Source organism: Rhineura floridana, chromosome 3 (genome assembly GCF_030035675.1).
Source record: "Rhineura floridana isolate rRhiFlo1 chromosome 3, rRhiFlo1.hap2, whole genome shotgun sequence".
In the NCBI taxonomy this organism is placed as follows: domain Eukaryota; kingdom Metazoa; phylum Chordata; class Lepidosauria; order Squamata; family Rhineuridae; genus Rhineura; species Rhineura floridana.
The window spans coordinates 53,513,345-53,526,175 of record NC_084482.1 but is presented as its reverse complement, the minus strand read 5'-3'; the positions used below and the strand labels follow the sequence as shown (position 1 = coordinate 53,526,175).

Sequence of the window (12,831 nt, the reverse complement as noted above, 5' to 3'; positions counted from 1 at the left end):
GTTCCCCTGAAATAACCCCTGTTTGCAGGGTTGAGCTGTCCTTTGATGACATTGTTTACATGAAGTAGCAACTACCCAGTCCCTAGTCTATTGCCAGGTCCTGCCAGAGTGCACAGACTAAAGGTGCCTGAGAGTTGTGCACTTGGCTTCCTATGTGATAGTAAGTGGGGTGCACCTTTTGGGTAGTGTAGTGCTGCTGCTTGGGTCAATAAAATGTTTAGAGCCAGTTCTGCCCTTTTTGCTAATAGAGACAAAGGGGACATTCCCTGGAGAGGGGAGGGGAGGTTCTTCAGATGTAGGGATTTGCTTTCTTTCTGTGGAAGGCTCCCCACTGTTTGGGAGGCCCAGTGATATAGAGTGCTCATGCTGTGTTCTGCCATTACAATACTTTCCTGTTTATATATTTATTGTGCTCTCGTATTTGGCACTTTAGTTGTTTCAGGATATGATTTTGGTTTTCTTTTGCACTCCTGCTTTTAGTTTCATCTTAAAACACACACACCACTTCTTGGGTCTGTTTCACAAATATAAACTAGAAGATTTCCTAGCGCTATTTGTCTTTTGGGAAGAAAGCGGACACTTAGGTTTCAATATGCCATAAATGTTTGAAATGAAGAACTGATAAAATAACTCAACCATTTCCAGTGACTGGAATGATGAGTGTACTTCCCTCCCCTCCAGGTATGTCTGGGAGCCTTTCTGACTTGCATTGTTAGTGACCACCTGAGATGACATTCCCCTTCAGCTGCCTCCATGACTGATGTGCCTGCAAGGGGGTGAGACCATGGCTGGATCTCAAGTGAATCGGTCTGAACTATTGTAAGTCCAGCCATGGCAGAGAGAAGCCACGAGTGTCGGGAGCAATGCTGGAGAATAATCAAGAAGAGGCTGCCAGTGCTAAGGTGGCTTCCCAAATATTCTCTGCAATGGCTGCAGCTTGATCTCATTGCTGGACTGACGGTGGGATTGACTGTTGTGCCACAAGCTCTTGCCTATGCTGTAGTGGCTGGCCTCCCAGTGCAGGTGAGGCCATTGATCCAGGAGCTTCTGTTAACGTGCTTTCTGAAAATGTTCAGTTAGTCCAAGTTGATAAGTACTGTATATGGCTACATATGTGCAGTGGTACATGCTCTGACTGTGCATGGTGGTGAGTTTGCCTCCTACAGTATTCCATTTACTTTGTTTTGGAACAGATATTCAGATCCTGTTGATGAGTGTAGGATAGGTATTTTCAGATGGCATACAATGTGTCATGTTCAATTTTTAGTTGGAGAGAGCGATCTTGGTCTGATAATTCCTACTGATTCTTATAAACCGGTGAATGGAGACTGGGATAGGAAAGAGGTGCCCTGGATATTTAGGGATAAAAATCTGAGGGTATACCCAGCTGCCCCCACAAAAATGACCAGTGACGACTGAGTATGCTCAGTGGCCACAACATGCTAAGGGTCTGTCAGGTGGGGGAAATGGAATAGGGTAAAGTGTTCTGAAAAGGAGTCATGGCTAACTGGCTGCCTGGAACACTGAAAAGGAACACCTTCCATAGCTTTCTTATCTCTGTCCATTTTCTCTAAAGCTTTGTCTGAGCTGGCAGTCGCAAGCACTTTTGCACACAACTACCTGTACAAACATTTTTTTTCAAGCACATCGCCCTCTTCATAACACCCAGGGTGTTAGATATGGGTCTATGTATTCTGTATATCTGTAGAAGTAACAATGAAATCATATACGTTTCTACTTATAAGTAAGTTAGAAGAATAGTACTCAAAGAGTGCTTATCAATGATTCCTTTTCAAACTGGGCGGAAGTGATGAGTGGGGTACCACAGGGCTCGGTCCTGGGCCCAGTGCTCTTCAACATTTTTATTAACGACTTGGATGAGGAGGTACAGAGCATGCTTATCAAATTTGCAGATGATACAAAATTGGGGGGCATAGCTAATACCGTGGAAGACAGAAGCAAAATTCAAAAGGACCTTGATAGGCTGGAGCATTGGGCTGAAAACAACAGAATGAAATTCAACAGGGATAAATGCAAAGTTCTACACTTAAGAAAAAGAAAACAAATGCACAGTTATAAGATGGGGGGTATTTGGCTCAGCAACACGACATGTGAGAAGGATCTTGGAATTGTCGTTGATCATAAGCTGAATATGAGCCAACAGTGTGATGTGGCTGCAAAAAAGGCAAATGCTATTTTAGGCTGCATTAACAGAAGTATAGTTTCCAAATTGCGTGAAGTACTAGTTCTCCTCTATTCAGTACTGGTTGGGCCTCATCTTGAATATTGCGTCCAGTCCTGGTCTCCGCACTTCAAGAAGGATGCAGACAAACTGGAACAGGTTCAGAGGAGGGTAACAAGGATGATCAGGGGACTGGAAACAAAGCCCTATGAGGAGAGACTGAAAGAACTGGGCATGTTTAGCCTGGAGAAGAGAAGACTGAGGGGAGATATGATAGCACTCTTCAAGTACATAAAAGATTGTCAGATACAGGAGGGCCGGGATCTCTTCTCGATCGTCCCAGAGTGCAGGACACGGAATAATGGGCTCAAGTTGCAGGAAGCCAGATTTCGACTGGACATCAGGAAAAACTTCCTAACTGTTAGAGCCATACGGCAATGGAACCAATTACCTAGAGAGGTAGTGGGCTCTCCGACACTGGAGGCATTCAAGAGGCAGCTGGACAGCCATCTGTCGGAAATGCTTTGATTTGGATTGCTGCATTGAGCAGGGGGTTGGACTTGATAGCCTTATAGGCCTCTTCCAACTCTACTATTCTATGATTCTAAGACATATTGAATTCAATGGGAACCTATTCCAAGGTAAGTTAATATGTGATTGCAGCCTAAATATATTAGGTTGTAACCTAGTCTTATCTACTCAGAAGTAAGTCCTATTGAATTCAGCGGGGCTTACTCCCAGGGAAGTTGGGGTAGGATTGTAGCTCTGCTGTAGTAGCTTTAGAATCTATTCCCTTCTCCCCCCCCCTTTTTTTTTTTGCCTGAAATATATAAGCCCAATACCAGGGGTGAGTAGTTTTAGAGTTAATTGGCTCTGAGAGAGTCTAGCAGTCTGCAACTGCCTTGGAATAAACCAAATGTTGATGGACAAGAATTACTGGTCTCTTTGAAATGCTCTGACTGTTTTTTGGTTCTGGTTCTTCTTCCTGTTGTTTCAAGATGATAAATTCTCAAACACCCTCCCTAAAAAGTGATTTACCAAGTTCTCAATAAGACATCCTCAAGGACAGCATTTTTTTGTTTATTTTTTTCTAATAAATGTATACAAAAGTTAAAATGTACACTCCATATGAAAGCCACCTTTACACGAAGACAAGGATTGCGGTTTTCACAGCTTTGCTATCCTTGTTGTGCTCTAGCTCTGCTCTAGTTCCTAGTTCCCTGTGACCAGTCTCTAATTGTCCTCTCTCCCTCCCTTATAGTATGGCCTTTATTCCTCCTTTATGGGCTGCTTCATCTATTGCCTTTTGGGGACCTCAAAAGATGTAACACTGGGCCCTACAGCTATCATGTCGTTGCTGGTCTCGTCCTACGCATTCCATGACCCTGCCTATGCCGTCCTGCTTACCTTCCTCTCAGGCTGCATCCAGTTAGCTATGGGGCTACTGCATCTTGGTAAGACTTGGCTGATACTTTATTGGATCAAATCAATGATCCATCAAGCTTGCTTATTGGTAATGATATCCAAATAGGGTGCTTTAGAAGATAGGACTGGGAGATGACAGGGCAGTAGTAATTATCACTGGTTGGGTACTATAAGATTGTCTGCTACAAGATTTTGATAGCTGGAGCAACACACTGAACATGATGCTGTGTCCGCTGTTCTCCATGAATTGCAATACAATCACTATGCATATCTGCTCATAAATAAGTCCCATGGAGTTTGGGTGGCTTACTCCCAGGTAAGAGGGTATATGATTGCAGTCTAAGCCTCATAACTCCTTTTAATTATAGTGATTTGTAACCCCACCTTGTTTCCTATAGATTCTCTGTTGATGTCCTAAGTTTTTTTTGTAAAACTTGCATGCTGTTTTGCAAGAGATTCATGTGGTCATTTTGTGTCGTTAATTTTTTTAATATACTCCATTTTTCATAGTTGGGGATTGGTAATACTTAAAACAAAATAAAAAGCCACAGAATGAAGTACTTGGAAAATTATAAAATATTGTATATTTGCCCCATCTTACTTTCTCTTGCGTAGTTCAGTCTGCAAGTACGCTAGTTAAACTTGGGTTTCTGCCTACAACAGTACTTCATGCATGAAGCAGCAGTAGATGGGATCAGAGCTCCTCTTCTGAGCATCGTCCAGTTGCCTGTGATTTTACTGTTTGGGAACAGCAGGAAATAGAGGGCCTGAGACTCTAGGAAGGCAAAAGATACCAGTGGCTGCCAGAGGAATGGAGAAGAAATTCAGCAGGCCCAATTCTGGTGTGGAGCTTGGGTGGGTCAAAGAGCAGCAACCCATAGGAACTTGTGAGCCTGAGCCAAGCAAGAGTTATGGGGTGGGTGGGAGTGACAACCCTGGGAGAAATACTTATTAAATATTTACTGAGGCCACCCAAATGCCTAATGTACTGAAACTGCCACTGTGTCTGCAGGCATCTTTGATGCATGGATGGAATTGCCAAGAGAGTGTCTTTTTGCTGAGCTTGGCAATTATTATTATTATTGTGAATGGACACAGCAGAAGCTTTGTTAAATCTGTCGGGCCTAGTCTTCATAAGACTTAATGGGAATTTTTCATTCTTGGCAGGTTTCCTCCTGGACTTTATCTCCTGTCCTGTCATCAAAGGCTTTACTTCAGCTGCTGCAGTCACCATTGGCTTCAATCAGGTCAAGGTAAGCCATTCCTTACCTCACTTGGCGTTCAACTAGAAACCCAGGTTCAATAGCCTGGTGACCAAACACATTTATTACTTGTACAGCTCAGCTATCCAAACTGTAAGACTACATTGGAGACCGGACTTGCCTGTTAAGTAAACATGGTTAGTCTCTGGCGAGTGGTTCAAGGAGAGTTTTGTGAGACTTGCAGAGGGCTAGCTGTGTGGGGAAGTAGGCCGGCTAGATTCAATTTTTTAAAAAATGTCTGTGATGGGGAATTCTAGGATTTGTTGGACCGGGGGTCCTAGATGAAATTGAAGACACAGGTCTGCAGCAAAGTTAGGCCTTTATTGGTTACGTGTGCACTGTCAGTCTCCCATGATGTTGGTGGAGAGCTGCAACATGGCACTGTTTGCCTGGTTTTTTATACATTCCAGTACAAAGGTTTTAGCATTAATGAATCAGGAGGTTACACATCAGCATTACATAGGCATTGCATAGGTATTGCATTTTCATTGCATTATGTTCTAGTCAATTTGGCAATCTTCAGCACTTCACATACCAGTACATTTTCGCTATGAGCTAAGCATTTCAGTTAATGCAATCCTTCCTACATTTGGGAGAGTACAGGGATGTTCAGTGTTTGTTCAGTGTTATCTTATAGAGTTCAAGCTGTACCATACATAGCAGCACAGTCAGGGAAGACAGCTCTGAAAAGAAAAAGGTTCTGGCTGGCTACTAAACTATTAAAATATTATAAACCTTTATAGCTTTATAAAAGAATATATTTTGCTTATTGTTTGTATATAAACAATTCCCCATCAGTTCCCTCCTCTGAAGCTAGCTTCACACAATACCACATTCTATTTTATTCATCCTAAAGGATATGGTGAAGAAAAGAGAAGAATAGCATTACAAAATGTCAGCATTTAATCATTAGTATCCTAACCCATCCATAACTTTAAACTAAAGAAAGAAAAGGTCCCTATTGCTATAAGGAATGACAGATAGCAGAGATTACCTATCCTAGGCCCAGGAGTGGGCAGTGGAATACAGTTGAAGTGGTATGGAGGACCTCTGGCCAAAAAGCATGAAGGAATCTGTTTGCCTCAAGGCTTGTGCTGAGACCCAGACTCCCTTCCTGTTCTGTGGCATGCAGTCCCGTGTTGCATTCTTTAAGAGCGTAGTTACACATGTTGGAGTTCAGATCGCCATCACCGCCCACCTAGATCTCTAGCACTGCTTTTTAAATGCACTTTCCCTCTTACTAATCAATGTGAAAAGGAGAGGTCTTGGTATGAGGTGAACTCGTGTGTGTGTGTGTGTGTCTTGCTGACTCTCAGAAAGAAAGAAAAAACTCAGGTTACTTTCTAATGCTGTCTTTTAAACAACGGGATCGTTCTGCTGAGCTTGAGGGAAGCCTGCCAAGGAAGAAAACATTTATTTCAGTTTCTCTCTGGTATTTTAGTTGCCAACAGAATGGCCTTGCTGCTGTCCTCTTTCACAGTACCCCAGGAATGCACAACAAGCCATAACACAGTGGGTGTGGGATGGGAAATGTAGTCCAGAATGCTCCATAGGACTTGCACCTCCTTGATTCCGCCATTGACTCTTATGCTTACTTTCATCTTGCGTAACTGTGCCATTTGGGATAGGATCCATCTTACCAGGGCTATTAATACGATAACCAGAATCATTTGAAATATTAAAATCACCACAATGGGATGTATGAAAAGGGATTAACCTCCTTTTGACACTTCACTCTAGCCAAGCAGTCCATCCCATCATCACCTGTGTGTACTTATATTTCTAATCTTAGCTGCAATATTGCTGATATTGTGGTGTTTATGCTTTACCTGTAATGTGACTTGTTCTCCCTTCTGCTTAACTATTTCTAAGTGTTTCTGAAATCCAGGGTGAGAAAGATCAGAGAGCCTATAAGGCAGTGCAACAGGTTCAAGATTTCATACAATGTTAATATCGCATCTTAAAACAAATAGGTGAAACATTGCAAAAGCCTCAGCTAGGAAAAACGGTCATGCCATTCACTCCTGTTGACAAGCACATGCTGACACACCCATATTGATGAGCTGATTTGACAAGCTTATACTGACAACTGGTTGTCATATACAAACATTCTTTACCCACATAGACCAACGGTAAAACCATTCTTTAAGACTTTGTCAAGTAAACCAAAGAACTTAACTTTTCTTGGGATTTGAAAAGCAAAATCCGATTCTATCTATGGTTAGATAATCAATTCCTTGAAGCACAATGCATGAGTATCAATTGCATTCAACAATACAATGAATATCTACCAACTGTGGAATAAAACAATTTTTGTGATCTTGAAACATACTGCAGGGTGGCTTGTACAAAGTTCATCCTCAGGAGACCAGATGGTTATGTTCAGTGGAAGATTAACTGAACTCAACTGTTTTATGTAAATAAAACTTAAGAAAATTGCTCTTAATTTTGCTCTGCCTTCATGCAAGGACTCTGGCACTTGTCTGTTTTTGTGAGAAGGTGACATTGTAAATATATTACATGCAGGACGGTCTGCCCTATCTTTTCCCACCCATTAACAGCTGCTGCATAATGGGATGGTCCCTTTCTGCCTCCTGGAATGAGGGTTACCAGGTTTCTTCTTATCACTTTCATATAAAATTTATGGAACTGAACAATTTTGTAAACAGCAGGAGGATCTCATTTGGCTAGCTGTGGTCCCCATCTATTTTTAGCCACTGACAGCCCCACTGATCTGCCTTCGCAGCCCTATGGCAAGTGGTGATGCTTCATGCCACCCTGGGCTCCTTCTGGGAGGAAGGGCGGGATATAAATCTAATAAATAAATAAATAAAATGGAGCGGTGCACAATAAAAAGCACAGAGATGTCTGAAACAGTAACTAAGGTCTAACCAGCTTTTTTTAAAATGATCTCAGGTAATTGTGGTGGTAGTTTTAGAAGCAAAGAGTCTGTGTGTGGTGTTGGACTGCCCAAAGTGCTGAAATTGCCACTATTATCTGGGCACCTTCCTTTACCCCACCCTCTACCATAGGTTTTGGGATGTATGAGCCCTTTGCCTTGCTTCAGTCAGTATCTTTAAAACTCTGTTTGGTCTGGTGTGACATTAATGTTTCCTTTGTGGTTGGCCACAGCCGGCTATTCACAGAGGGGGGTGGCAGCAAATGATAGCAATTGCTGGCTGAACTCCTTGTGCCTGTAACGAGTGCAAGTCCCAAGAACAACCTTTGAAAGTGAAACCTCGGCTCCTTGTGATGCAGGAGGCTTCTAAAGCAGTGACATAAAGGACAAGATTCCTTTTTCTGTAACTAGCATTGAAATGCAGTTTTATTTGTACAAAAGAAAAATAGAAATGTACACATTATTGGATATAAGGTGACTATATAGATATGTATTTCTAGTGGAAGGAACTGGACAAGTATTTAAAAATTTTTTTTTTGCCTTTTTAAAGAATAATCTAAATGTATCAACTAACAGTACAATGCAATTTACGGGTAGCCAGCAGGAGGGGGAGCTGGTGGGAAGCTCTGCGGCATCCACTTGTTGCTTAGTTCCCCCCCCCCCCCGGCTGAATGGTGGCTCCATCAGGACCTGTGTGCAGGAGCTGGATCGGAAAAGCTGGCTCCTACAAATAGGCCTACTGGGGAGTAAGCACTCCCCGTAGACCACCCTTGTCATCATTTTGCTCCACTGGCCTTTTTGCTGGCAGAATTCTCATGTGGAGTGGGACCTGGGGGAACAGTCCTAGGGAGACTTGAATCTCACATAAGTCCCCCCCCCCAGCTCCTCCCCTGCCATGTCCCTGGAATGCCCATTTTCAGGGCTACCACCACCTTCCTCCAGCTCTCCGTCTGGCAGGCTGGCTGTCCCCTGCGGACCCTGCTGGTGCTGGCAGGATCCTGGTGGTGTCGCGGCTCAGGTGGGTTGGAGGGTTTCTGCTAGTGAAGCCCAGCAGTGCCAGGAGCCTGCCAGCTCAGCCAGGGGTCTGCCTTATCCAACTCCCTCTAGCCTGGCACAAGATCAAGTTGAATTACACCCTAAGGCTGCAATCTTATGTTTGCTCACCTTAAAGTAAGCTCTGTTGAACTCTGTTGGGATTTATGTCTGAGCAGACATTTATATGATTGCACTGTATAATGTAGAATGAATTAAATACTTCATTTCAGCTGTTAAAGCTTATTTTATAAAGCGTATAAAGTGTATGACCTTTTATGAAAAGTGTGAAGCATTGAACCATTTTAGAAGCTGAAATATGAAGATGCAATTCTAAGAGGTGCAGACAAAAGGTATAATTCTCAACCTATTCCATGATAATTAGTGTATTTAGGATTAAGATGGAAGGAAGTGAACTGGAAAAATCTGGTCCATATCTTTTTTTTTTTAATAGATTTTTTTATTTTGTTTCTTCACAGGTGTCTTTATATGACATGAATTTTCTCATTTACATTAGACACCAGTATAATTAAGAAGCAATAGTTATTCAACAACAATAAACAAAGAAGCATTCAAATGCTAACAAAGAAAATAAAATCTCTCAGACACTCAACCGACTAAACTGATATGCAGTCTAAATGACTGTGAATAAAATTCTGTTTCCTTTCTGTTAGGCCATTACATCGTTTATAAGTGTCTCCATATCCGCCAGGCTTCCATTGATGGACGATGCATAAACGTATCTTCCGAAGTGTATTCAATAAAGGAGTGCCAAGTTAAATAAAAGGAGTCTGGTTTTTCCTTACCCTGTCTTAGTTTTAGTTCATGTGTAAGTTTTTCCATTATGGCTATATTCCAGAGGGAGTTATACCATTGTTTTATTGAGTGGTCATTTGCTGATTTCCACTGCGATGCAATTGTTAATTTTGCTGCTAAGGTCATGTAGATGATCAATTCTTTGGAGAGCAGCTTTGCGTTTGTAGCATCAAATATGTTTAATAGCAATAATTTTGGCGTAAAATCAAAGTGTTCTTTAGAAATCAACAACATTTCATCATAAACCCTGAGCCAAAGAGCTTGTATTGTTTCACATTCCCACCAGAGATGAAAATATGTTCCTTTGTTCCCACAGTCTCTCCAGCATAGTGGAGAGGCCGTGGAAAACATGTGTGATATCTGGACAGGTGTGCAATACCATCGATGTATCATTTTCAATGAATGTACTTTGACATAGCTAGAGACAGTCTTAAACGGTTTCATTTCCCATAACCTATCCCAGTCTTGAAGTTGTATTTCAGAGCCCAGATCTGTCTCCCATATTTCCTTGAGAGAAAGAGTGGATTTTAGAGATGAGTTAAGCAAAATGGAGTAAATTTTAGAAACCAGACCTTTTTCTCCTTTGTGTGTATCTTGGAGTAAGTGCTCAAATTGTGTTAGAGATCTTGTTGCTTGTTGTTTCGTGTATTTTAAAATAATAAAGCTGCGGACCTGGGCTAATGTTAGCCAGTCCAGTTTTATTCCTCTCAATTTCAGTTTTAATTGCTCAACTGAAAGGGGAAGAGAGTTTGCAAAGAAATCACATAATCTATGGAGTCCCCTTATACTCCATTCTTTTAGCTGATATTCCCTGTCAGTAGTATAAAATTTGGGATGAAAGGCAATAGGTATCAAAGGTGAAATTATGGGGGCCAATCTGTTCTGCCATAATTTCCAGATCTGAAACATACATTTAGTAAATGGATTGGCCATGTTATTGATAGTTTGCTGTCTTACTGAGAGAAAGGGTAAGGACCTAAGTAAAGCATCAGCGGCAAGGTTGATTTCCATCTCCACCCAGTGTTTCTCCTTTATGTTTTTAATTAAGTACACCATTTGACGAATTTGAAAGGCATTGTGATAATATGTTAGATTTGGAATGCCCCACCCCCCTAAATTTGATTTTCTATAGATTAAAGTTTGGGCTAATCTAGATTTTTTCTGCTGAAAAATAAATTTGATAATTGTACGTTGCTATGATTATATGGCATCGCTAGATATATGGATAGGTAAAACCTGAAATAGAAATAGGAATCGAGGAAGTAGCATCATCTGTAATGCAGCTATTCTGCCTAGCATTGAGAGAGAGTTATTTTTCCAAGATTTGAGATTACTTTTAAGTTTTCTAATAATTGGGTTATAGTTTAAATAAAACAATTTATTTATATTTTTTGATATAATGATCCCTAGATATTTAATTTTTTAGCACAAATAGAGATTCCCAATGCTGCTTTAACTAATTTTTGTGTATTAGGACCTATGTTTATAAACAGGGATTCGGATTTGGTGTAATTAATGGTGAATCCCGACATGTCCTTATATTTTTGAAATAAGTTTTTTAAGCTATCTGAGGACGCTAGTGGATCTGAGAGAAGGAGGGCCACATCATCAGCAAACAGGCTTATTTTGTGAGTGGATCCATTAAAGTTGTATCCTTCAATGGTGGATTCCTCTCTCACTGCTTGAGCCAAAGGTTCCATGGTTAAGGCGAATAAAAGTGGCGATAGGGGACATCCTTGTTTCATTCCCTTTTCAATTTTTATAAATCCTGATTCATATGTGTTAATTCTGATGCTGGCTAAGCCTTGTTTATATAGGCCTTGTATAATGTTAATGAAGGTATTTCCAAACTTGTAGTGTTGCAAGACCTGAAAAAGAAAGTCCCAGTGTAGCGAGTCAAATGCCTTCAGGGCATCTAGTTTAAATATTGCTAATGGTTTATAATATTTTTTGCTATGCCAAATAATGTTCAATAGCCGTCTGATTGGGTCTGAAATTTGTCTGCCTTTAATAAAGCCAGTTTGGTCCAGGTTGATAACAGTGGGCATGATGAGGCTAAGCCTGTTTGCTAGAACTGAGGTAAAGATCTTTTGGTCTTGGTTCAACAAGTTAATTGGTCTATAGTTATTCTTGTCATTCAGATTTTTCCCTGGTTTGGGAATTACTATTATGCGTGATATTTTCCAAGTTAACGGGATCTCTTTACCCTCCCAAATAGTGTTAAATAACCGTGATAGATGGGGGACCAGTTGTGCCTTGAATTTCTTATAGAAATCTGTAGAAAAGCCATCTGGCCCAGGGGATTTATTATTTTTAAGTTTCTTGATGACTTCATTAATTTCAGTCTTGGTGAACTTTTGGTTTAGAATAGATTGTTGGTCTTGATCTAGCTTTGTAAGCTTTAAGTTTTGGAGAAAAGGCTGTATATTTGTATTCTTAGGTTCTGGGGCTTTGTATAGTGTTTGGTAGTAAGCCATGAATTCAGAGTGAATCTTTTGGGTTTTATATGTAAGTTGGCCATTATCTTGTTGCACACACCATATTTTGTTTGAAGAAAGTTTATGACGTAGTTGATTAGCTAGAAGTTTGGAATTTCGATTACCTTTTTCATAAAGATTTTGAGATAAATCATGGATTTTGATATTTTTGAGATTTCTAGGGCTTCTATTTTTTCCTTATGGTGTCTAATTCATGTCTAATTTTAATAGAGCCTGATTGTTTATGTTGAAGTTCGAGCTTTTGTAGTTCTTCGTATAGGTTATTTTTTAGGATGGATTTTTGTTTTTGTAGTTTATTTTTCTCTGTAATACAGCATCCTCGTATTACCGCTTTCATTGCATCCCAAACGATATTTTCTTTAACTCCTGTCCCTGAATTGTGTGTAAAGTAATCCTTAATGGTCAATTGGATAGCATCTGTTGCTAATTGATAGGTAAGTAAAAAGTTATCAAATTGCCAGGTAGGTGTTATTTCATCTTTCTCTCTCATAGTTAATATTGCCCATACTGGGGCATGATCTGATATTAAGAAAGACCCAATCTGTGATTCCTGTAAAGTAGTTTGTAAAGTGTCAGTTATGAGGAGGTAATCTATTCTGTAGTAACGTTTATATCTAAAGGAGTAAAAAGAGTAGTCCCTGTCCATTTTATGTAAAGATCTCCAAGCATCCACTAAGTTGAATTTAGATAGGATATCTTGAAAGTTAGTTTTGTTGG

The 12,831-nt window shown here is 40.5% G+C and overlaps 1 protein-coding gene across 1 annotated transcript in view; it reads left to right on the top strand.

Moving 5' to 3' along the window:
• Positions 1–12,831, top strand: part of SLC26A11 (solute carrier family 26 member 11) — a 29,673-nt gene that overhangs the window by 1,129 nt on the left and 15,713 nt on the right. The window contains exons 2-4 of the mRNA XM_061615800.1: positions 682–1,023; positions 3,444–3,636; positions 4,775–4,860. Coding sequence (XP_061471784.1) covers positions 832–1,023; positions 3,444–3,636; positions 4,775–4,860 — 471 coding nt within the window. The 5' untranslated portion in view covers positions 682–831. The remainder of the gene's footprint in view (positions 1–681; positions 1,024–3,443; positions 3,637–4,774; positions 4,861–12,831) is intronic.